Source organism: Fonsecaea monophora (genome assembly GCF_001642475.1).
Source record: "Fonsecaea monophora strain CBS 269.37 chromosome Unknown Scaff113, whole genome shotgun sequence".
NCBI classification, from domain to species: Eukaryota; Fungi; Ascomycota; class Eurotiomycetes; order Chaetothyriales; family Herpotrichiellaceae; genus Fonsecaea; species Fonsecaea monophora.
In genome coordinates this window covers 1-24392 of record NW_019174044.1, presented here as the reverse complement: position 1 = coordinate 24392, position 24392 = coordinate 1, and the positions used below count along the sequence as shown (strand labels likewise).

General features: G+C 51.0%; 6 protein-coding genes across 6 annotated transcripts; 4 read left to right on the top strand and 2 right to left on the bottom strand.

Annotated features, from left to right (window-relative positions):
- Positions 1–497: 497 nt before the first annotated feature.
- Positions 498–2747, top strand: AYO21_10199 (hypothetical protein; the record flags this gene model as incomplete). The annotated part of the gene is made up of 1 exon (XM_022660121.1): positions 498–2747. One exon carries the CDS (start codon positions 498–500, stop codon positions 2745–2747), a length of 2250 nt encoding a protein of 749 aa, XP_022507544.1.
- Positions 2748–4150: 1403 nt separating this feature from the next.
- AYO21_10198 (hypothetical protein) lies at positions 4151–7106 on the bottom strand (the record flags this gene model as incomplete). Its single annotated transcript, XM_022660120.1, has 7 exons — positions 4151–4459; positions 4516–5822; positions 5875–6095; positions 6239–6402; positions 6497–6628; positions 6748–6794; positions 6884–7106. 7 exons carry the CDS (start codon positions 7104–7106, stop codon positions 4151–4153), a joined length of 2403 nt encoding a protein of 800 aa, XP_022507543.1.
- An 812-nt stretch (positions 7107–7918) lies between these two features.
- On the bottom strand, positions 7919–10588 carry AYO21_10197 (hypothetical protein; the record flags this gene model as incomplete). The annotated part of the gene is made up of 1 exon (XM_022660119.1): positions 7919–10588. One exon carries the CDS (start codon positions 10586–10588, stop codon positions 7919–7921), a length of 2670 nt encoding a protein of 889 aa, XP_022507542.1.
- Positions 10589–13443: 2855 nt separating this feature from the next.
- Positions 13444–15266, top strand: AYO21_10196 (hypothetical protein; the record flags this gene model as incomplete). Its single annotated transcript, XM_022660118.1, has 3 exons — positions 13444–14182; positions 14268–14781; positions 14840–15266. The coding sequence occupies 3 exons, from the start codon at positions 13444–13446 to the stop codon at positions 15264–15266; spliced, it is 1680 nt and encodes a 559-aa protein (XP_022507541.1).
- A 757-nt stretch (positions 15267–16023) lies between these two features.
- On the top strand, positions 16024–20763 carry AYO21_10195 (hypothetical protein; the record flags this gene model as incomplete). Its single annotated transcript, XM_022660117.1, has 5 exons — positions 16024–16463; positions 16519–17740; positions 17829–17855; positions 17935–17977; positions 19151–20763. 5 exons carry the CDS (start codon positions 16024–16026, stop codon positions 20761–20763), a joined length of 3345 nt encoding a protein of 1114 aa, XP_022507540.1.
- Positions 20764–22327: 1564 nt separating this feature from the next.
- On the top strand, positions 22328–23447 carry AYO21_10194 (hypothetical protein; the record flags this gene model as incomplete). Its single annotated transcript, XM_022660116.1, has 2 exons — positions 22328–22850; positions 22906–23447. 2 exons carry the CDS (start codon positions 22328–22330, stop codon positions 23445–23447), a joined length of 1065 nt encoding a protein of 354 aa, XP_022507539.1.
- Positions 23448–24392: the final 945 nt, after the last annotated feature.

Genomic DNA, 24392 nt, shown 5'->3' with positions numbered 1-24392 from the left:
TACAGGGTACAGGGACCCCTATGGACGGATGTTGAGGGGTGTTCAAAAGGGGAATTTTGCACCTCTAGCCTTGCTGGGTGGGAGACGTGGGGGTTGGCCTTGAGCATCAGAAGTGGGGAGCTGCGCCTACGAGTGCTTGTGGACTTGGGCGACGTAGTTAAAACGCGATTATTGGACCAGCACCTATTGTCGGCATGATGCGCCTTGACCGCAGAAGCAAACCACGCCGAGGCGACCCCCGTGCAGGGCGCAGCCGCCAGGGGATTTTCGCCGCTTGCATCATGCTGACCAGTTACATCGTAGGCGAAAAAGGGACTTTCCATTATTTCTTTGCCACGAGCGCATCACAAGCACTTGTTCCCTGATCATTCGTACCGATCACATGCTATATCTTTGATATCCGGATTATTGGGCAAGCCGTTCGATACTACATATGTCGTGGTGTTCACGGCTCCTAAATCTACCTTCAACTCAACAAGGTCTCAATATCGTCGACAATGTCTAGAACCAGTCCCGTGGATATACGCTCAAGCAGTCCCGCGGGACGTAGTTCGCATTCGCGAAATGCATCGATAGCACGATTGTCCTCCCCTGTGCCCTCCCATCGCCTTAACACGCCTCCTATACCCCAGGTTCCGACTCCGCAACAGATCGCCGCTGACAGCAACGACTCTGCCCTGCCCAAACTTGATCAATCTGGGTCGTTGCCAGGCCCAGGTCGGTCAGCCCTCTCCACAGCTCTCGCCGATACAGGGAATCGATCTCCTCCCGGAAGCCGTACACCACCTGTTCCTGCAAACGATCCTTCCCCGAGACAGCCACTATTGAACACCTCCGCAGGACTGGGGAGCCACGACAGATTACCGAGGAGCAACTATGGCTCTTTCAATCCTCGTGAAGTGGCCGGGAGTCCAGGCCCAACGGAGGACCCTGAAGTGGTGAAAAGACACTTGGTGCAGCCAGACCAAGGCTTATCGAGGGGTAGACCTCTCCGATTAGATTTGAACGAGCCAACGACTGGTTCGGATTCCGGCGAGTTTTCCAGTCTCCGGTTACAAGGTGGGGATATGACCCGTGCTGTGTATCGATGGGCAGAAGAGCAGGAGGGAAACCAGCCTGGCAAGGCGCAGAGGAGCAAAAGCTTCACTATGCCGAGACCAGAGCCTGAAAGTGACACCTTGGACATACAAAACATTCGGGTGCCTGGCGGATTCCGCAGAAACTTTCTGCGCAGAGCCGCCGAGAGTCCCACTCCTTCCGGTCGAGGCTGGAAAGGGTCCCCTGCAGCACATGGTCAGGACCCGTCTACAAGTGATGTTCGGCCCAGGCTGTTTACGAATAATTTTCTGGAGTTTTTAACGCTATACGGACACTTTGCGGGTGAAGACTTGGAGGAAGATGACGAGGTCCTTGAGCCAGATGAATATTTCTCGTCAGATGCCTACGACGAGGGCAGCGATCGAGAGCCTATGGAGGATAGTGCCCTGCTTACGCCTGGCGGACTACGGCGGAGGCGACATAGGGAGCGTCCGCCGACAGGAACGGGCAGCAGTTTCAACGCATCTCTATTGCTCTTGAAATCTTTTGTTGGCACGGGAGTTCTCTTCCTACCGAGGGCTTTCCTCAACGGTGGCATGCTATTTTCCTCCCTTGTCTTGCTTGGTGTTGCTGCCCTGAGCTACCATTGTTTTATCTTGCTCATCAGTACAAGGAACAAGGTCGAGGCTTCATTCGGCGATATTGGCGGCATTCTCTATGGAAAGTGGATGAGAGCCATGATACTGTTCTCCATTGTTCTTAGCCAAATCGGTTTTGTGTCGGCTTACACCGTCTTCACTTCGGAGAATCTACAGGCATTTGTTCTTGCGGTCTCCAAGTGCAGGACTTTCATCGACATCAAGTTCATGGTTTTGATGCAACTGGTCATATTTTTGCCGCTCAGCTTGATCAGAGATATTGGAAAACTAGGATTCACGGCTCTCATCGCTGACGCCTTCATCCTCGTGGGCCTCATCTACCTGTACTACTATGACATTGCCACCATTGTCGATAACAGAGGACCTTCGGATATCACTATGTTCAACCCGTCAACCTGGACACTTTTCATCGGTACCGCTATCTTCACCTTTGAAGGTGTCGGGCTGATTATCCCGATTCAGGAATCAATGAAACGACCACAAGATTTCCCTGGCGTCCTGGCTACTGTCATGGTCATCATCACCATCCTTTTCACCTCCATCGGCGCCCTTTCGTACGCTGCGTATGGCTCGAAAACCAAAACAGTTGTCATCCTCAACCTGCCTCAAGACAGTAAAATGGTCAACGCTGTACAATTCCTGTACTCCCTGGCTATCCTCCTGAGCACACCGCTACAGTTGTTCCCTGCCATCCGTATCATGGAAAACGAACTATTCACTCGCTCGGGCAAATACAATCCTTATATCAAGTGGCAGAAAAATATCTTTCGCTTTTTCCTGGTCGCCGTATGTGCGCTCATTGCATGGGGTGGGGCTGGCGACTTGGACAAGTTTGTGGCCTTGGTTGGGAGCTTCGCATGCATACCCCTGGTATATTGCTACCCTCCTTTGTTACATCTCAAGGCTGTGGCAACGACCAAGTTGCAGAAATGGCTTGATTATTTGATGTTTGTATTTGGATTGGCGAGTTGTGTGTATACGACTATTTTAACAATCCAGCAATGGGCAGGGAGCAGCGGTGGTAAGTCTCCCGGGTATTGCGACTCGTGACGCACCGATGGAAGCGGACGACTCCATGTCCAAAGGCATTAGGTGGCGAGGACAAGTGTACGATGTAAGGAGAATGCTGCCACAGCCCTGAAGAGCGATAGACATTCAATGTCGACCGCTTTTGGGTTCAATGAGGAGGCTTGGAACTCGATCTCCGGATATCTGGGAATCCCGGTTCCCCATCCATCAAGATTTGAGCGAGGTCATGTTTCACAGCCATGAGAATCCCATGCTCGACTCGACACTATCTCCTTGGTGAGAACAGGGCTTAGTAAGGCTTAGGAGCCATGAAACTAGCGTGACCAGAGTTAGGATAGAAACATCCTAGGTTCTTATCTGTATATAGTTAATTTGATGGGCCATTGAATGGGATGCATGCCGTGGACCCCAAACTCGAAGCAGATAACTTATATCTTTTCTTCCTCGCTATCTAAATCCGATTGCCTCAGTGTCAACCACCAGATCACTACCCACTTGGCATAGCCAAAGGTAGACGCTGTATTTCTGTATTATTTTACACGATGCATGAGTCTTGGCAGCCGCACAGATCTTGACCCAACAGCCCTCGTTTTCGAACCCAGAGTCGTCCCTGGGACCTGACCAGTATGTATCTGTTGGGTCCATCTTGACTGTCGACAGCTAGGGTCCCGTACTCTGGTGGCAGAGACAGGTGCGAAGCCAGCATTTCCCACACAGCCGACGAAAAGAAATGCGGATGCCCTATGGCGCAGTGGGTGGGCAAACTGACGGCATAATAACCAAAAGAAGAAAAATGAATAAAGACTGCGTGGTAAAACAAAACAGCAGTAAGTAGAAAAGACTAGATCCTCCCCTCCCCCACCCCCCAAACACGAGACGTCCCAGATCCAGGTGGTGGTGTCCCTGCTGCCTAGCTCGGGCCCAAAAAATTTCCATTTCTGATATCCAAAGATTGAACAAGACGTGGATCAGGTGTCCAGCCCAGGGAGCAGCTGATAAGTGTAAAGCTGCCCGGCAGTCTCAAGGTACATACATAGATAGGGTGGGTATCTTGCACGGCGCAAAATACCACGTTGACGCAACACGAACCAAATCCTTTTCGTGAGGGCAGATTCCGCTAACGCTGATGCAGGTACGATAAGTCAAAATCGAGTTGGGGGACTCAGGCTCCTCGTCCAGCCGGGCTTTCAGGGCGAAGGGATATTCGGATCCGGTTGGACTTGCGTGGGACTTTCCGCGTCGTTAGGGATAGCTGTCGAGAATTGCGCTTGTGGTTAGGACAATCCCACGGGATGAACCGCCGAAATGAGTCCCGGTTTGATAAGGATGGAGGGGGTTGGTCAGGCTCAACTTCAGAATGGACAGTGGATAGGTGCATCATAATGCTCAACGCTGTGACTTTTCATGGCACTGTTTTGTGTCTCTCAATGAACAGACAAGAGCATTGGGAAGACGACTTCAGTCGATGCCTTTGCATCAGGTCCTAGCGCTGGAGGACCATACGTGAAATCAGCACCGAAAACCGCATCGTCAAACGTCCGCCGTGATTCGTTGACTTCCATCAAATCCAGGGCGGCTTTCATTCTTTGAGGCATAAACGGTTGGAGGAGAATAGCCATGATTCGGATAGAGTCCGCGCTGGTAAAAAGGATGTAGTTCGCTATATGCCTTGTTTCGGGATCTGTACTCTTGATCAACTTCCAGACTTCAGAATTGTGGAAGAGCTTGTTTGTCTGCGAAATTGGTCAGCTCTGCGACTTCAACCGTAACATGTGAAATTATGCCTTACCTCCCCGATCAGCTCACAGATTGACTGTACAGCTTTCCGTGGATCCGGTTCATTCATGTGGTTGTCTGCGATTTCTCTCACAGAGCATAGTCTGGCATGGTGACCTCGTAGGTTGGCATGAATGGCCTTCATCTCCAGGTCACTGGCGCTCCATTGGTCTCGAGTGATGAACTTTGAGAAATTTTCGTCCTCTTTGACCAATTTCACAGCCCCACGGACATCGAAGTGCTTGCTCTTGTAGACGCGATGAATGAGATTGCCGAGTCCACCTCTGAGTAAGTGATTGTACGTCTCTTCAATGAATGAGTTGTCGTACGTGGCATCGTCAACAATACCCCCGTTGTGTGCCATGAAGAAACGGATACAGTCCACTCCAAATCGGTCCATGGCGTAGAACGGATTGACCCCGTTGCCGGCCGACTTGGACATTTTTTCGTTGTTCATTGTCCAATGAGCATGGGTCAGGAATCTATCCGCCACAGGAAGATTCAAAGCCATGAGGAAAGCAGGCCAGTAAATGGTGTGAAAACGGATGATGTCTTTGCCGATGACTTGACAATTCGGGGGCCACATCATGTTGGCGTCATTTCTGTTGACGAACGGATATCCCGTCATGGTCAAGTAATTGAATAACGCATCGAGCCAAACGTAGATGGTCTGGCTCTCGTCGCCCGGAACCTGAATTCCCCAAGTCAACCGCGATGAAGGTCTGGAAACAGACAGATCTTTGAGTCCACTTCGAATCTCGTCCATGATGAAGGCCATGCGCTGCTTTGGGACAATAGCGCCCGCATGGTTCTCGTAGTACTTTAGCAACGGAGCCTGAAATTCGGACAGCCTGAAATGGTAATTCATCTCCGAAGTCCATTCGACATCTTTCCCGGTCTCGATGGAGACAATCTTCGTTATACCTGTTGACGGATCGAGGACTTTGTGGACTTGAGTTGAGGGATAAAAAGTCTCGTCGCTGACCGAGTACCAGCCCTCGTGCTTGGCTTCGTAGATAAATCCCGCGCGATTCAGCTCTTCCCAGACATATCTGACAACCTCCTTATGGTCCTCGTCCGTGGTTCGGATGAAACGGTCGTAGTCGATGTTGGCTGCGTCACATAATGCCTTGAACTGCTCGGCGTGATGATCGCAGAACAGCTTGACATCGGTGTTTGCCTTTTGAGCAGCCTTTTGCACCTTCATTCCATGTTCATCGGTTCCGGTCAGGAGGGTCGCCCTCGTATCACCGCGAAGCTTTGCCCAGCGTTTGAGAACATCGGCGAGGACCAACGTGTAGAGGTGGCCGACATGGGGTGCTGCAACGTGTAAAGTCAGTCAGCTGCCATCTGAAGCGAAAGACGATCAAACACATGCCTGAATTGACGTAGAATATGGGCGTTGTCACATAGTAAGGTTTCCCTGCCAGAGCATGAGCATGAGCATTTATAGAGCTTTCTGGTTCAATCGCTGCTGCGAGGGTGCGCCGTTGAGAATTTCCACGAGGCAGAACCGGTCGCCATGGTTGACATCGCGCAGAAGCTCGACATTGGAGGAAGAAACTATGAGCGTTGCGCTCGAGAGCGAGCATGCTGGGGTGGGGAGAGTTCAAGAGTTAGATGTGCGCACGAGAGTCGGGTCAACATGTGCAGGCCCACGTATTCATTCGCTCCAATAATTAGTTTTCGAAAGCTACAGCATGGATGAGCAACATTTGCAGTTTTCTCCGCATCACTATTTGGAGTCCGCGATCGACGGCAAGGCGGCGAGGCTGAGCCTCGCAGCCTCTCCAGGTGGCGGAGTGGCGACATTGGCCAGGTAGCCTCTCAGCCTCAATTCCATGCATTCATTCCAATACAAGTACAGATAATCGCGGAGAAATGGAGAACAACATTCGGACTAGAGCATATGTTCATTCACATTCGAAATCATTCCCAATCATCCCACCTGCGGCCCCCGGTCCTTTAATCTTGAAACATAATCCATGCAATACCTTTCCATCTGTCCATGAAATGTCAGTTTCATTTGCGGTCTTCGACATGTTGCCCGTCAGCCCCGTCGCTCGGCGTTCAAAGAAGTCGTCTGCGTTCTCATATTCGCCTTGACTCGTTCCAAAAGCTCTGGCCTGGTCATTTTGGTGTCAGGCGCTAAATTCCTCTTGAACATGAGTGTCAGTCTCGGCGCGATTGACTTTTTGCAGGCTGATCAAGCGGCAAAGCATTCAGAGCGCAACCGCTGACTTACCAGCTTCAGCCACCGCCTCAACTCTGTTTCGGTCCAGTATTCCGGATCTGCGTATGTCGATTAGCTCAATAGCTTGGTGCTATGATATTCAAGCCAGCCACCAAAGACGCTGTTAGGAAGCAGGACAGGACCATACCACCCGTAGGATCACCCTCGGCAGGGAATATATCTCCACCCCACATATTCCATAGTGATGCCAGAGTCACTAATCCCGCAAAGCCTAGGAAGAGATAGTAAAAGTCAGGCGCCATTCCTCGCTTTGGGTCGAATGAGGTGTTGTGTGGGTTGGGGATTTGTAAAGGACACAGGGAGCTGGCGACAGCAATTTTGGCGGTTCCGTTGGCCTTATAAGGACTCATCCAGGGTTACAAGGCAAATCAAGATCCCTGAGATCAGAATCCAGACAGTAGAAGTGGGGAATGCAAACCGAAGAATAGATTCTGGTGACCATATCAGTTGGGGCACTGCAAGTCACCAGGACTCGAGTGCAACATCAAGACAGTGACAAATTCAAGCGTCAAGCCATTGAGTCAGAGGATTGAGTAGGTGATGAGGTAGCACATACACGAGATTGCATTGCTTTGTCCAAGGGAGTAGGCATCTTCGACTTCTTTCTCGAGATCTTACTGGAGGTGGCGAGCCCAGTAGTATAGTCTGTCAAGCGTGGGAGGCGTGTCAAACATACAGACAGACTTCAGGAGTCAACAAAAGGGAGGTCTTATGCCGTGTTTGAGGATGTGTATGGATACAGCAGAGAGTGGTGAATGATTCTAGTTTCTTGGATGGTGCCTGGAGAAGCAGAGAAGTTAATATGTAGTAATAGATGAAGTGTCTTGATTGGCCACATACAAACAACAAACAACACTGTTTCCAAGTCCCACTCGTACTCAATTCCATTTCATACACCTTGAGACTACAGCTACAGCGCAGGTCCGTCGTGCGAAGACGGCCATACATCAATTGACTTGTACTTGTGCGGTCCATGTCTCGAATTCCAGACTCTTAAAATTCGGTCATTAATGGGTATCACATTGTCTCTAACCATCTCGTCATGTATCTCGTGACATATAACGCATCTTATAAAATATATACAAGATCACCGAAGGAACGACTTGACCTCTACCCAGAGGAGACCTGACACACACTCTCTTCAGTTTCAAAACCTCCTCTATCAACCCGAGGTAGAAACAACGCCTTCGCTTCGAACGCAGAATTCAACAATCAGTTTCTGTAAGTCAGCCAACTTGTACGGCTTCGTCATGAACCCTTCCATCCCAGTCTTTGTCGCCCGGTCAATGGCCTCGTCAGTGACATCGGCACTGACAGCTAAGACGATGGGAGGAGTCATGCCGCCACAGTCGGATCCTTCCTCGCCTTGAGAATGTTGGAACATCTCTAATATATGCTCGGTTGCTTGGTAACCATCCATTTCGGGCATCCAGAGGTCCATCAAGACAACATCGACCTTTTTGTTGGATCGTTTCCCGTACGATTTTCCGCAACTTCGTCCCTTATTGTGTATTTCCCGCATAATCCTCACTGCCTCCTTCCCATCAAAGGCTTCGTGCACATCCTTGTAGCCTAGCTTGCCGAGCATATTCACCAGCAATTTACGGTTAATCTTATTATCTTCCGCAACCAAGAATGTCAGAGGATGCTTCTGTGCCAGGTGCCGGTCGTACGTGTCCTTCTTGAGGGGACTAATCCGGGCTGGAGTCCGTGGTCCACGGGAGCTATATTCTTCAGTCGACGGCATTGTTATTCTTGAGGGTCGAGAATGCTTGTGGGCGTTGGGCGACGAATCTGGAGGTGCTAGTGTAGTAGCTGGTTGGGAGACACTTTTTGAGCCTTCTGGGGTCCTACTACCAGGGGTGCCAGAACGACTTGTCGCGCTCTCGTTAGGCTCGAAAGGAACCTTAATCTCGAACTCAGAACCTTTGTTTGGGCCCGACACCTCTGAAGCCACGAGGACGATGTCGCCGCCAAGACGACGAGCCAGTCCTTTGGCAACTAAAAGACCAAGGCCGAGGCCTTCCTTGGACCTGGTCAACGAGTCGTCTTCTCGCGAGAATGGTTTAAATAACTCGGGTTGAAAGTCTTCTGGAATCCCATCGCCGGTATCCTTGCACTTGATAATCAAGAATCGGTGCGTCTTTGAAAGTCGGGCATGCAAAGTAATGCTGCCCTGCTCTGTGAACTTGATGGCGTTCAGCAGCACAGCCGATACCAATTTGGTCAGGTCGCGTTCGTCTGCAAATATAGTCTCGGGCACATCTGCAGCCACTGACCATTCGATGATTTTCTGGGAAATATGGCCATTTGATGAGCGCGACCTCACCACGATTCGTTCGCCCAAATCAGTGGGTTCTCCTATAGCCGAATCGGGCCTGCCTCCGACACGTAAAGAGTCGTAGATCACCAAGGGTATCAGAGTTCGAATCCGACAGTGTTTCAACCCTGGTGTTGGTAACGGGTCACTCTCTGTCGACGATAGCTTGGTTGAAGGTGTAGGCAGATCCCCAGGTGTGTTGCAATCCTGTACGGGAGTGATGATCGTGGGGACGCGTTCATCTGAAGAGAGCGTCTGTGGGGTTGGGAACTTGCCTGTGTTACTCTTAGGAGAGACGTCAACACGATGTGATGATCCAAGTTGTCGCATCTTAGTGGCGTTACCGAATTGCCAGGATGTCGGACTACTTCGGCGGCGCTTGTAGGGATTGAAATGGATATCACTCCCTTCAATCAGCCTAGGAGGTTTGTAATCAAAGTAACCTGTGGATGTGGCTGCTGGGGATTCGTTTTCATTCGAGGGAGTATCGGGAATTTGCATATTCATGTCGTAGGCATGGACGACATTATCAGCAGCTTCAACGGCTCGTTTCGCACTGTCTTGGATGGTCTCGATATTCTCTCGTAGACCCCGAAACACCTGGCGCAGAGAGATATCCGAGACACCCTCAATCTGTTCCTGTACCGTTGCATGCATAACGTCCAGCATTCCCACTACCCCTTGCATTGGCGTCCTTAATTCATGAGACAGACTTTTCGCATATGGCTTTAGGGACTGGGTCCCAGGAGTGACGGCTTCACGCGGGATGACATGGGTCAGCCTGGCTGTGTTGGTACTTCGATTCCGAGGCTTTACAAACCCCTGGCCGCTCAAAAGACGCTCGACGATCATGTCCTCCAATGAATGCAGCAGGAGTTCCGTGTAACTCCAGGTAGTCTCGCGCCGGTCAAGACCTTCTTGTGTCCACATCATACCGAAATGGGCAAAGCACTTCCCTTCTGCAAACAAGGGGATTCCAATGTAGCCTTCTGCAGGGAAAGGAAGGGCATTAGGATTATGAGTAATGAACGAACTCATGTGCTCCGGAATTAGAAAGACTTTGTCGTGCTTCATGTAGGCACAGGGCGAACCCCAAGCAAGATACTTATAGTCACGATGCATGGCTTTCTGCTTGTCGCCGTCGTTGTAATAGAAAGCAACACCCAGAAGACATGAGCCTGATTCGCCAAACGGGGGCATTTCTACCGCCGAATGGTGGTCGTCTGACAGTATCCGCTTTGCAACAAATCCGTATTGCGCATGGCAAATCTCCGTCATGCCCTCCATCAGCTTTTGCCAGAATGATTCGGTGTCCGCCATTTTGAGTTCTCGCTTTAGCTGCACCAATTTCTCGAGGGCATTGTTCTCAGGAGAGGGGAAATGCCTTGCGAGGTTCTGAAGAAATCCATCTTCTCCGTATTGGGCTGGCACACCGGGCTCAACGCTAGGGAGGCATAATGATTGCCGTTCAATGAGCGGCAGAGACGGCTTAGGATCAGGTGGTTCAGCCATCACTGCCATTTGGTGTTATCGTCCACTTTGAAACACCTGGCTCTGATGTCTTGGGGGTATATTTGTTCTCATAGACATTCGTAGAGTCTGCCGGTCGCGAGCCTTCTGTTGCGAATGCAGTTCGATGGTGCCAAAGGCTTCATTCGTCGTAGGTCGAACAATGATGTAGCCAGGTCCAAGATAAGGATCGTGGAGCAGGCAACGACTTGTCGCAACGCAGGTCCGATACTGGGCTGCAGGCGTGTTACTGGCTATCTTTCTGGTAAACGGCGCGCAAAGGGTAGAGGGCCGTAGGGTAGAGGGACTTGTTGTCTAAGAGGGAGAGGAGAGATTGAGAGAAGTCGAAGGAATTTGGTGAAAATAGGTAGAATAGTCGAGGAGTGCTGGCACTGGTGCTGGTAAGTCAAGGATCGGAGACGGGCCAGGGAAAGGGCAGCTGGAGGGGGAGGGCGTAGGCTGTCCCAAGACGAAATACGAGTCTCCGTCTCCAGGTAGGTGCGCAATCAAAGTGAGACCGTGCAGCGGGATTCTTGATTAGGGTAGAGTTGCATTATGTTCTGGAGAAGCGGACAGGGAGTGTGGAATACGGTGGACGAAGGCCGTCAGTGCTTGGAGCCTTGGTCAGAGTTTCTGAAGAATTTCTTTGGCCAAACTACTACGTGCCACCGGTGCCACAAACTTCTTCGTCACAGGAAAATCGTACCAAATCTTTTTTGACTTTGTCTGCTTTCAACTTTATTTACCTACAAGTAGGTTTTTGTACCTCGTACCTAATACTCGTACACAGGGCACTCAAGTGGCCGAGGCAGACTGGACGACCGCCCCATCTGCGCCAGGAGCTCAGCTTTCAGCTCACATGCAGTTCGGACAAATCCTGCTGGGGTGCTACGTGCCATTGAGACACACTCCCTGATTCTCAAGGGGAGGGAGCCACATGGGCAAGACACCTTAGAGGACACTTGGCCCAGAGATGTTCCCATGCCAGAAAGGACCCGTTTGGCGCGGGTATGCGAAAATGTGGAAGTTGTTTTAATAATACAAACCACAGACTAAGTTACTGCAGACCGCATGTGGCATGACGCCAGTGGCATTGATCCCTCCGGAAAGAACCTTTCACGGGCGTCAGCAAAAGCCCTGGGGGTCCCTAAGTGAGCGTTTTGTCAGAGTGTGAGCACAAGAGAAAAAAGAATGGAGATGGAGACATGTCGTTGGACAAACCTAGTTGTAGCCACGGTCTAGGCCTTGGAAAGACTCTCCTCCGGCTACCCACTGCCCTGCAGATGCGCCATCAGTCCTATTTGATTGGACCTTAACGCAGTCGTGCTAGTCACAGAGGACGAGTACAAACAAGGGACCGAGCGCCCCGAACTGCCCTTGCCGAACACAGACGCGTCAGAATTCTTTCCCAGAGAGAATTAAAAACAATCACTCTCAGTGCACAGGACTCCGGCAGATCTGGTCTCCACACTGTTTCCGCCTTGATTGAGCAGACAGAATGAGATCGCTGACTTACAGAGACCCCTTGAGCAGGTCAGATCTGGAAGGTCCGCAAGGGGTTGGGTCAAGACCTGATATGCTTAAAAGTGCCACCTACTATGGATGCGGTAAATCTCATGTCCATCAAAAGTTCTAGGCTACCCACCGCCGGTCTGTCCCACCCCTATTGACATCATCACGGCTTTTGGCTCCGGTTAAGTCGGCAACCATCGCACTGGTTCGCTTCTCAGCAGCCCCATTGGACCATCGCCAATCAGAAAGTCACAGCGACATCCAAGAATTCTCCGGCAGATCAGGGAACAATCAGGACCCTGACTAGAACCCCTTTTTGGCCTTGCCTGCCCCATTATCAACAGATCTACGAGTATTGGGTACATGTGGGCAAGAGCAGAGTTCTTCAAGCTTAATACTCCAGAGGTTGGGTCATATGCCCAAAGAGGAAGTTGGATCAAAATCTTGAGAGATTCAATGGACAAAAATTGGCAATGGTCTGCGTCACGATTTTCAGAGATGTACTCTATGTCAATGAGGAATAAGTTTTTGAGCAGGACTATTAACATGGTTCAGAAAAGATGCGGAGAACGAGGGAGGGGTGTGAAGGTGGCAGAAGCACCAAGTCCGGTATGCGGTTGACTCGACACTTACGGCACTTGTACAACGGAAATCACGTCTCCCGAAGCCCTTGCTCGGTATGTGCTGGAATTGTCGATCCATATCAAGTACTCTTGGTACTCTACTACTGTGCGTCCTCAGAAATGACTCTCCTTGAGAGTGTAACCGGCTCTTAAGCCACGCGCAACGCACGCCGCAACGTTCGGGCAATCGCCGGCTGATGTATGTGTACGATGAAAGGGAGGCGTGGGGGCTTTGCACTTCTTAAGGACGGAGCGCACAACACATACATAGCGCCTCGCCGTCTCGCTTGCCATTCATGACTGATGTTGATATCCGTTCCTGGTGCCGGATTTATCTGCCTTCAAATGTAAACTGGGAGCCACAACCGTCTCCGAACATCGGTATGGTGGTCATGGGCCAAAGGATCCAAGTAACCAACCGCTGGAAGAACCGAGGTGAAGTGTGAATTTGTGAGGGGTTGTCTCTGTTTTCTGCGGGGCCCCAGCTTTGGTAGTTCTGTTTAATGGGTGAGCCACCAGGAGTAAAACCAGTCTTTCCGAGGTCCTGTGTGAGTGATCGACTGCAAGAGCTTGCCAAGTACTCGCCAACTCGTGCGTTTCGACTCGAACACTTTACCTCTTTATCTGTCTATCGATGAGGCAGCCATGTCCTGGAGGCCACCCGCCCTGCGCCCTACAAAGACCAGATCTCTCCCGTGAGAACGGCGTCATTCCAGAGAAACAATGGCAACCAAGATTTACAGATCGAAAGATCGCGACGTTGCCCTGCCCGAGGACCTCAGCTTGACAGAACTCCTCCATCGCAGCGCTCGATCTCCCCCTCTACCCTCTGACCAAGTCATCGCGCAGGACGATGTAGAAAATCGCACCCTAACTATAGGTCAGCTACGTTCGAATGCTGGAAGACTTGCCAAAGGCCTGACACAACAGTACAGTCCGGGTGATCAAAGTCGATGGGCCGTTGTCCTACCAAACAGTGTTGCGTACATCGAAGCTGTCCATGCAGTTCTCTGGCTCGGGGGCGTCTTTTGCCCCATAAATCATTTGCTGAAGCCGGGCGAGATTGCTCATGCCCTAACAGTATCCAAGCCGAAATTTTTGATAGTATATTCCAAGGTTTGGGCAACGGTGAAAGAGGCTATCAAACTTGCCAAAGACAAATGCCCTGAATTGAAGGATCTAGAAGTCTTGACTGCCATCGGTGCACCGACCAAGGGATTCCGACACCTCCATGCAGATCTCCTGGCGTCTGAGGAGTTGTCTGTACCTCATTATTTGGATACTAGGAGGAGGCTGGCATCGATACACCTCTCATCAGGCACTACGGGCAATCCCAAAGGGGTCGGGCTTTCGCACTACAATTACATAGCCAACGTTTTACAAATGTGGGCACACGATCCGGATCATTGGTCCCCGGACGAGAAGATTGTATCGTATACGCCATTTGTGCATATCGCTAATAGTGAGTTTTGCCATGGGCTGATTAGAACACCTTCCTGCCCTCAGCTCTGCACGATATCCGATCTCTACTGACAGCGAGGGGCTAGCAACGATACCTTTGTTCCTTGGACCATGGACCGGCATGCTGCACATTATAATGGAATCCTTTGAGATTGAGTTGTATGCCAAAACCATCCAACGGACGAGAGCCACGGCGGCACAGGTGTCGCCAACGACTGCGTTGACCATAGCAACCACTGATCTGGTCTCAAGATATGACTTTTCCACCATCAGGCACATGACTTGCGGTCCACTTCCTCTCAGTCAAGATGATTATCAAGAGTTCCTGAGACGTGGCAAATGGAAGACAGTAGCGCTGTACGGCATGACAGAGGCCGCTCCGTACGTGACGTGGCAGAAGATTAGAGATGCCATGCCTCTGGGGAAGAGTGGCACGCTGTTGCCCAATATTCTAGCATCGTTGCGTCTTGAAAACGGCGCAGATGCTCCTGAAGGAGGGCCGGGTGAGTTGTGGCTGAAAGGACCCAATATGACCGCAGGGTATGTCGACAATCCTGCTGCCAACGAGGCCGCCTTTGATCGAGATGGATGGTACAATACGTACGTTCAACATTCTCCCTTGAGTCGTGTTCGGACAGAAGCTAACGGTAACCCGAAGGGGCGACGTGTGTACCATTTCCCCGGAAGGCCATCTACAGGTTGTGGGCCGGACAAAGGAGTTGATCAAATACAATGGCTTCCAGGTGTCTCCGACCGAGCTGGAGGCGTACATGCTCTCTCACCCTGCCGTTCTGGATGCTGCGGTGGGAGGAGTGTGGGATCAGACTAAGATGACCGAGTTGCCCACGGCATATGTCGTGCTCAGAGAACACGTCAAGGAGCGAGAAGACAAGATTCAAGCGCTCAAGGACATTCAGCAAACGGTCGATGGGCAGGTTGCAGGATACAAGAAGTTGAGGGGACACGTCTGGGAGGTGACATCCCTGCCGAGAAACGCGACCTTCAAACTCTTGCGGAAGCAGCTGGCAACGCACAAGACAGGACTCTGCTCTAGTGAAGGTGAAGCCAGGTTATCCAAGCTGTAGCGAGATGGGATGGGAACTCTGTACCCAGTATCATCATCAGCACCAATGATAGACCATCATCACACAGGAGCATGTATTGTACAGGTCGTATACAGAGCCATCCACAGATAAGGGCGGGTAAATCCGCCGGGAATCGGATCGGCGGTCGGTAACATGGGCAAAATCTTGATTCGTTTATCTCTTCCAAGAAGGCGGTCCCTTATTCCGGACAATGGGCGAGAGAGGGCGAGAAGATGAGGATAGGAGTGGACGAATCAGTAATAATAATACCTGGTTAATCATTTTTTTGGTGATACACGTTCTCTAGTTCATTCCTTTCCCGATCTCTCTCTCTCTCTCTCCCTTTTCTCTCTTGCGTATACTGCACGCGGTGGTCTTTGGGCAGCACTGGTCAGTGGTTACACTCGCCGACTAGTTTATTGAGCTTGTCGATCGACCCCTCGAGGTGGTTATGCAGTGTAACAGTAACTGAGCCCATTGACTGGAAGACGGGAAGTTTCTTGCGTCATTCACGCAACCACCAACTTGGTCTTGCAAGGGCTCGCCGCTCGCGTGCCTTGCAATCACCTAGACTGGGACAGAAGCCGGCAATCCACAGTTCCAGTTGCCTGTTCCTGGATTGACGTACGAGACTTCCCTACTTGGGACCCCGCCAGAAGGAGAAGAAAAAATAAAGATGGCTTCGTCACTCTCTATCGGAGCTTTCCTTTCTTCGCACTCTGCACACTCATTACATGCGTCAAGATACCTCTTCATCATGTTGTCGCTATTGCAGCTGGCGTGGGCTTTGGTCGTCCCGCCGTTGCTACAGCAGGCTGGTGCCAACCCCCTACCTCACATTCGACAACCGTATGCGCCAGACTCCTTGGGCGCTGTAGCGAGCGAGAGCAGTGTTTGCAGCCAGATTGGAATTGATCTGCTCCGAAATGGCGGCAATGCTGCAGATGCGGTAAGTGAGCTCCCTAACAACGACTCGAAAGACTCCAGGGTGACAATCTCCAAGCTCGTTGGCACTGTCTTTTGCACCGGAGTTATTGGCATGTATCATAGTGGCATCGGTGGTGGCGGGTTCATGATCGTCCGCAGTTCAAACGGGAGCTACGAAGTGATAGATTTTCGAGAAACAGCCCCTGCTGCTGCTTTTCAGGACATGTACAACAACAACACCAACGCGAGCATTTTCGGGGGTTTGGCGAGGTACGTGCTTCTGTCGATCCAGGAGAGATGCTTTCAGACTCATGGTGGTCGACAGCGGAGTTCCAGGAGAAGTCAGGGGCCTGGCTCATTTGCATCAAAATTACGGGAAACTTCCCTGGACGCAGGTAATGCAAGGCGCCATAAAGACGGCTAGATATGGCTGGACGGTCAGCGAGGACTTGGTGCGTTATATGGAATCGGGAATGGCTTCCGCCGCAGTGCCCAATTTCCTCGTCGACGATCCAAACTGGGCCATCGATTTCGCACCCAACGGCACCTTGCTCGGAGCTGGAGACACAATAACACGGAAGAGGTATGCCGACACGCTCGAAACTATTGCTCAGCAAGGCCCTGATGCGTTTTACCGTGGCCCAATCGCCGAGGCTACCATTGCAGCGGTGCAAGCGGCAAACGGAACCATGACACTCGAGGACCTCCACAACTACACCGTCGCCGTTCGGCAAACCGCCAACATCACGTATCGAGGATATCGTTTATTCAGCTGCAGTGCCCCCAGTTCGGGAGAGGTCGCCCTCTCGGTGCTCAAGACCCTAGAACTGTATCCCGATTTCTTTCATGCTGGAACGGTCAATCTGAGCACGCACCGATTGGACGAAGCAATCAGGTTTGGATATGGGGAGAGAACCAGTCTTGGTGATCCATCCTTTGTGCACAATCTGTCGGCGTATCAGGATGAAATGCTGTCTGACGCGACAGCACGCGATATTCGGAGCAAAATTTCAGACCTTCGCACGTTGAATGTCTCGGCGTATGATCCAGCTGGGATTGAATCCCTGGAAACCCCAGGCACTTCTCATATTGTTACGGCAGATGCCTCTGGAATGGCCATCTCTCTAACGACGACAATCAACTTGTTGTTTGGGTCGCAGATTCTGGTCCCCGAGACGGGGGTGATCATGAACAACGAAATGAACGACTTTTCCATTCCCGGATCGTCGAATGCCTTTGGATATGTTCCAAGTCCGTCCAACTATGTGCGACCGGGGAAGAGACCACTGTCATCCATTTCACCCACCATCGTTGAGTATGGCAACGGAACGCTTTACTATGTTACCGGCGCGGCAGGAGGATCAAGGATCATCACAGCCACAATTCAGAGTCTGGTCCACGTGCTTGACCAGAACATGACAGCTCCACAGGCGCTGGCGCAGCCTCGCCTTCACGATCAACTCATTCCAAACCAGGTGACGTTTGAGTACGCGTACGACAACGAGACAGTGGCATTCATGAAGTCGAGAGGCCACAACATTTCCTTTGTGAGTGACTCTTCCAGCCCGGGAAGAAGCGCCCGTTCTTCCACCTAGGCGTTCACCTCGAATAAGGCTGACACGATCATGATTGCAGATTGCACCCGGCCAGAGCTCAGCTCAAGTAAGTTACCCGCCTGAGATCATATCACAGGACAGGCCTGTTCCCCCTACAACCGTTGTCCATACTAACACCAACCTAGAGCATCCGCCGTCTACCCAATGGCACGTTTGAAGCAGCAGGCGGTAAGTGTCCCCACAGTTTGCGCCACTAACTGCAGAAGCTCCCCTCTTTCACGCTGGCACAGGAATTTCATCACTGACAATATGCAGAACCCCGGCAGAAAAATAGTGCAGGTTTGGCAATATGAACAAGTTGGCCGAGCAAGTCGTTCAAATGGAATATAGATTGAATGCGTGGCTCGCATATATCGAGTGTAGCAATCGAGAAATGCTGCGCACTCAATAGAGAGCTATACCACCACAATGTGCGAGGTATCTTGTGCGATCTTGAGTCGTCCTCTCAGCTGCAGTGGAGAAATGTGCCGCAATTGCCGCGGACTCTCCATGTATTAGGCAATTTGGGGAAGCGGAGGACTTGACTAGTCTGTAGTCCGTAAATTGCGCCAGTTGCACCAGTAGGTAGTGTCTTGCAGACCGAGGCCCCCCATCACCAATCATTTGGCATAACTTTTCTTTGTGTTCGGTGCACAAATTAGCTTTGGTCGTGTGGCTTTGGTCCCCGTGTATAACGATCTGGAGCACACCGAGCCCCTGATACACCAACCCACCCGAGACTCTTTAGTCTTCTACCCAAGAGACAAGCGATATCCAAAATTCCAAGGTAGTCAATCAGAGGCGCAGGGCATTGCTCATTCATTTTTCTCGTCCTATACACGAATTCGGCTGTATATAAGCAGAGCTGCTGTTTATGGCTAACCCGGAGTTAAGCACGACTATGAACGCCGTCTCCTCCACACGGATACTGGCCTTGCCGAACAGTGGGGAGGGGAATCTACAGCGACCTTTTTTGATAAGGGGTCCAAAGAGGCGTGAACCGCTCATTAAATACATAGCTTGCTGGGCATTTCCGAGATCGCGGAGATGCTGTCCTGTGGTAGATCGATATCTGCTTGTCTCTCCTTGGACTTTTCCCCTTGTTCTTCCTTTGTACGAGTGTTATCTACCGTGGACCATTGTATTCTTGTTTTGAAGCTGGATCCTGCCCTTTAACCGAGTTTTGACTTGATGGTTTCTGGGGATCTTCGCCCCCACAAACCCGTAAACCACCTGAGATAAACATGTAAGATTTTTCCGAAAACAAAAGTCCATCCCATCGAGATAAATATTCCCAGATGCTTCGCCTTTGTTCATTTTAGACGTTTTCTGTATACTGACCGACGCAAAATGGATTACCAGATCGCATGGCGGCCAAGTCGCCCGATCCGGTTGCTTCGCACGACAAGCATCTCGAAGCCGACGAAGAAGCAAACACCCCCAGCCATTCATCCACCCTCTCGGAAAAGGACCTAGAAGAACCAAATCCACAGCCGCTCGATCCCGATGTTGAACACGGCATCCCGGTCATCGATCCGACTCAGGATGCCGACGAGAAGGGCCCGCCCGCTGTCACCGTCGACCACGATCCAAATATCGTCGATTGGGACGGCCCAAATGACCCGGAGAAAGCCATCAACTGGACGAACAGGAAGAAATGGTCCAACGTGGCCATCATATCTTCTGTCACCTTCCTGACACCTCTGGCCTCGTCGATGGTCGCCCCAGCCACACCCTTGATCATGAAAGAATTCCACTCATCCAATAACACCATCGGTAGTTTCATTGTCTCCATTTACATCCTGGGCTACGCCTTGGGTCCTCTATTCATTGCCCCGTGCAGCGAAATATGGGGAAGGCTCCTCGTCTACCATGTCAGCAACTTTACGTTCGTCATCTGGACGATGGCGTGTGCTTTGGCACCCGGAATGGGGTCGTTGTTGGTTTTCCGTCTTCTGGCAGGAATCGCGGGAAGTTGCCCAATCACCATTGGGGGTGGCTCTATAGCAGATCTCATTGCCCAAGAGAAGAGAGGTGGCGCGATGGCCTTGTTCACCCTGGGACCGCTCATGGGCCCAGTCATTGGTCCTGTAGCGGGCGGATATCTGGGCCAGGCCGCCGGCTGGCGCTGGATCTTTTGGCTCATCACCATCGCTGGCGGCGTCATGTTGTGTGTCTCGGTCATCTTCCTGCGGGAGACCTTCGAACCCACGCTCCTGGAGCAGCGGGCGAAACGACTCCGCAAGGAGACGGGCAATCTCAATCTACGCTCCAAGCTCGACCAGGGTCTCGCCATGCGCGTCTTCTTCGTCCGTGCTCTTGTGCGGCCCACCAAGATGCTCCTCTTCTCGCCGATCGTCCTCTTGCTGTCTGTCTACATGGCAGTGGTCTACGGCTACCTATATCTTCTCTTCACCACGCTCACCATTGTCTTTGAAGGGCAATACCACTTTAACCAAGGCACGGTTGGACTGAGCTTTCTCGGAATTGGCATCGGTTCCATGATTGGGCTGGTCATTTTCGGGACGCTGTCAGACAAGGTCGTTAAGAAGTTGTCGGCCAAGGGGGAAATGAAACCCGAATACAGGCTGCCACCACTCATCCCTGGCAGTCTTCTCATTCCCATTGGCTTGTTCTGGTACGGATGGTCCGCGGACAAGGCGGTCCATTGGATTATGCCCATCATTGGCACGTCTTTTGTCGGATTCGGTTTGCTCGCGACCTTTATGCCGATGCAGACATATCTCGTCGATGCATACCACATTCACGCCGCCTCGGCCATCGCCGCCAACACCGTCTTGAGAAGTTTAATGGGCGCCTTCCTCCCCCTGGCGGGGCCCGAAATGTACGCGGCTCTGGGCCTGGGCTGGGGCAATTCTCTGCTTGCATTCATCGCGCTCGCTCTGGCGCCGATGAGTTGGTTCTTCTTTCGCTACGGCGAGACGATTCGGAAGAAATACCCGGTCAAACTGTGACCTCGAGCATCATTTCTTTTTGTCCAGGGGCAAAAACAAAGCATATAGGGAAGCGAGCGTGGGTCGTTTTGATCTAGCATTCATCATATAGAGACAAAAGACGTTCAGATAGACTTTCTTTTGAGACTACCAGAGACCTCGAGGCCAAAAGTAAAAATATCCTCTCGATTCGTTAGAGGCTGTTTTTCCTGTATGGCTATCTAGCGAAGCGAAACCGTGTATCGAAGCCGTATGTAGTTTTTATCGCCAAAGAAGGTTTAAAAAGTGGACTTAGATGTGAGTGGCTCCACCATGTCACAGCCTCGTGTGACTACATGCCTGACCAAGGTAGTCCTTCTCAACGGTTTGCCAGCGATATCCTCAACACCTCGTAAGAAAAATACTCAGCACTCCGTCTTGGGATAAACAGAAACACGACAAAGACCTATTGACTGGTAGTTTTGAAGTTCCTGCCCACTATTAATTTGCTTCCTGTGAGCCGGATAACTCATCTCTTAGCAGTTCTCTGTGTATAGATGTGGTAGAAACCAAAAAAATGGGGAAGGGTGGGGGTAGAAACAAAGGCCGTTTGTTTTTTAGAGAAACGTACGGAAAGACATGGGAGGAGAGCGGTGGTGGTTTCAAAGTTTGACAAAGACACACCGAGACACAATCACAGATTAGAGGCAATGCCGCAAACTGTTTATACTATCGTTGTGCTTGGGGACAAGGAATCGCCTGCATATGAAGCGCCTTGACTGTGGAAAAGGGGCGAATGGTCTTCGGTGAACAATGAAGAGGTGTTTCGCTTTGTGTCCAGGTCCATGGGGTGGGTTAGTTGGAGTGGTACGCTCTGCGACCCGTCGACAGTAATCAGACAATAAACAAAGGACTTTCCAACAACTGCTTCTTGACAATGTCGACCTCAGCACACCGCCGTCAACAACCACCCCTCTCTAACCCCCTGGCGTCTCCCACACAGCGCATCCTATGACTCATGCTGGGGCCTCATCTCTCATACATAGTATTAGTAGCTTTCCATTCTTAGGCCGACGGTGTTTAGGCCAGACCGAGAAACACATGTAAAGCGGCGAGCTGAAATGCTCTCCCCTTCGCTTCTTCCACTGCCCTCTCTGAGGCATGGGCTCGCAATCGCGCAAAGCGATATGCAGAACCTGGACAGTAGGTATAGCAAGACCAGGGTTGGGGTGCTTGGTGTATGTCTCTCCAATGCGAACCGCAAGTGTCTGAGACTTGGGATTGTCAGAAAGTTCCTTGTGCGTTTGAGACGCGCCCCTGAGGTAATACAACAAAGTCATAGACAAGCAGTGAACGCTATTGCCCCGCCAGGCAAAGCAAACCACTGTCTCTGTCCGTAAATGCAACACATATCAAAGAACTCTGGCAAGGCAATTACAAGCAATTGCCTTGAGAGAGCTGCTTTTGCAGTCCTGTGATGCTCTGTAAACTTCCTCTGGTGTTGTACCTGGCTGCTATCTCCAACCAAAAGTTTCGTACAAATCTGCCTCTCATCCACAACCTCGAATCCAAGAAACATCAAATTCCTTACCACAGACGGCATAACATGACGTATAATACCAAAACATTGTCCGTCAGCGACATCTGGATGCCCGAGCAAGAGAAGCCCGAGCAGCCGCAGGCACAAGAGAAGAAAAAGGTGCCCAGACAACGACTGGTCAAGGACGAGAACCCCAAACAGACGCCTGGACATTTTTTCGACACTGCCGAAATCGCAACGTCGATCAACATCGCCATGGCCGATTATCTGATCAAGGCCAAGAAACAGCCTCAAAAAGCCCAATCTGAGTCATTCCGTCTCCTCTTGAACCATCTCGACTTTGTCCACCATGGCTTCAGCTTCTGGGTTGGTCAGTTGAAGGAAAAACCTGAATGGATCGACTTTCGAGCCGCGTCAGCCAGACTAGAGGCCTTGGAGGATAAATTGGAAGAATTGAAGAAGAAGATCCTCGAGGTGGAACAGGAATTCGCTCTGGAAAGACCAGCATGGGATCTTGCGACCGTCTCGGCGATAGTGCTGATTCTTGACATGGAGCTCCAGTCACTAGAGTCAGCTCCAAACACTCTTGGTAAAAGCTGATAGTGCTGTCAGTTTCAACCATTTACTGACTTGAAATTGTATAGGTGAAGTTGAAAGCGAAATACTTCAACGCTTGGTGCTGGGACCGTGCGATGAAATACCCGACCGGGCGGGTACAGGTCTTCCTGCCATCTTCGCGGTATGTATTAGTAGTGAGCAAGTCATATGGGGGGAGTGCAAAGCGCGATGGTGGCCGTTTAGTCTCGTCGACTCTACCTTCTGCGAAATGCGGCTCGGGCGACTTCCGAACGACGGTGATAAATTGCGCGAGAGGATCGCACAATTTCAAAAAGCCTGGGGCAATGCCAAGGGCGACACGGGAAGAATGAAGGAACTTATGGAAGAGGGAAGCATTGTACCATTCAAACACGACGAGGAGCTGAGAGCGTATCATCTTTGCTTTGATGGTCGGATGAGGACGTTCACTCGATGTCGTCCGTGTCTCAAGTGCTCTTACGTGTATGTTTGGGGCGGACAGGAAGAGGTGGTTCATGAAGGCAAGTTTAACCGGGTCAAGAACTGCGCTGAAGACGACGTCCATTTGCGCCTACAGCAACAATTGGGCGAGAATGTGCAGGATGATTGACAAATCAAGTCCTTTATCGAAAACCCCATGGAGACCAGATTGGGATCGGAAGCATCTCTGATGACCATCTTGGTTCAGGGCCAGACTCTTGATTCCAACCTGACGGGAATCGTTGTGCGCAGCGATATCTCTCGCCGATGGCGAACATGATGAGAATGTCGTCCCATTCGCTTTGTCATGATCGCCGAGCAGATTCTCGAACTTGACGAATCTGACAGAAGGCTGACATATCCCAAGATCAAGACGGTCTTTTCTGATTTTCTGTGACGAAAGTGGAAGAAGGGAGTGATGGACGGATGCGAGGTTCGAGCATTGTTTCGAGATGATCGAGCACGAGACCGTCAGCATAAGAGACAAAGATAGAGGCGGAGAGTAGCGGGGGAAAGGACGGGGTCAGCGTGGCTGAAGGGGAAAAGAATGCAACTCATTGTCCGCCATTGCTATTGGATCAACGGGAAGTCAGCAGCCAGTTGCTGGGTATCTGATTGTATGTATCTAGATCATTAACGGATGGCATTTTCTGAATCTCTAATTGCTTGGCGGAACGAAATGGGCTAATCCAGTCTCAGCCTAGCTCATTACGTCACTTATCACGTGATATATATCTTGTTAGCGTGTGTTTCCTCTTAGCACAAAGTGTTTCAAACGCTTCTTAGTCTCAAGACCACCCTGATCATCAATGCATGCAAATCGTTATCTATATCCTTTGCTATCTCTGCAGTTTTATGCCATGGGCAGGTCCCATGTGCATCAAAAGAGGAGGTTCTTCAAAGTCTATTCTCAGGGGGAAAGGGAGCTCTAACATGGCGAGAAACACATTTGATTTTCCAGACCAGCCTATCGGTATGTTTTCCCTGCGCTGTGAAGGTAATGACGCACGACTATCTGCAAAATGAAAAGATGAAAACACGGTACTCGAAGATAACAGATGACAAGGTCCCCCCC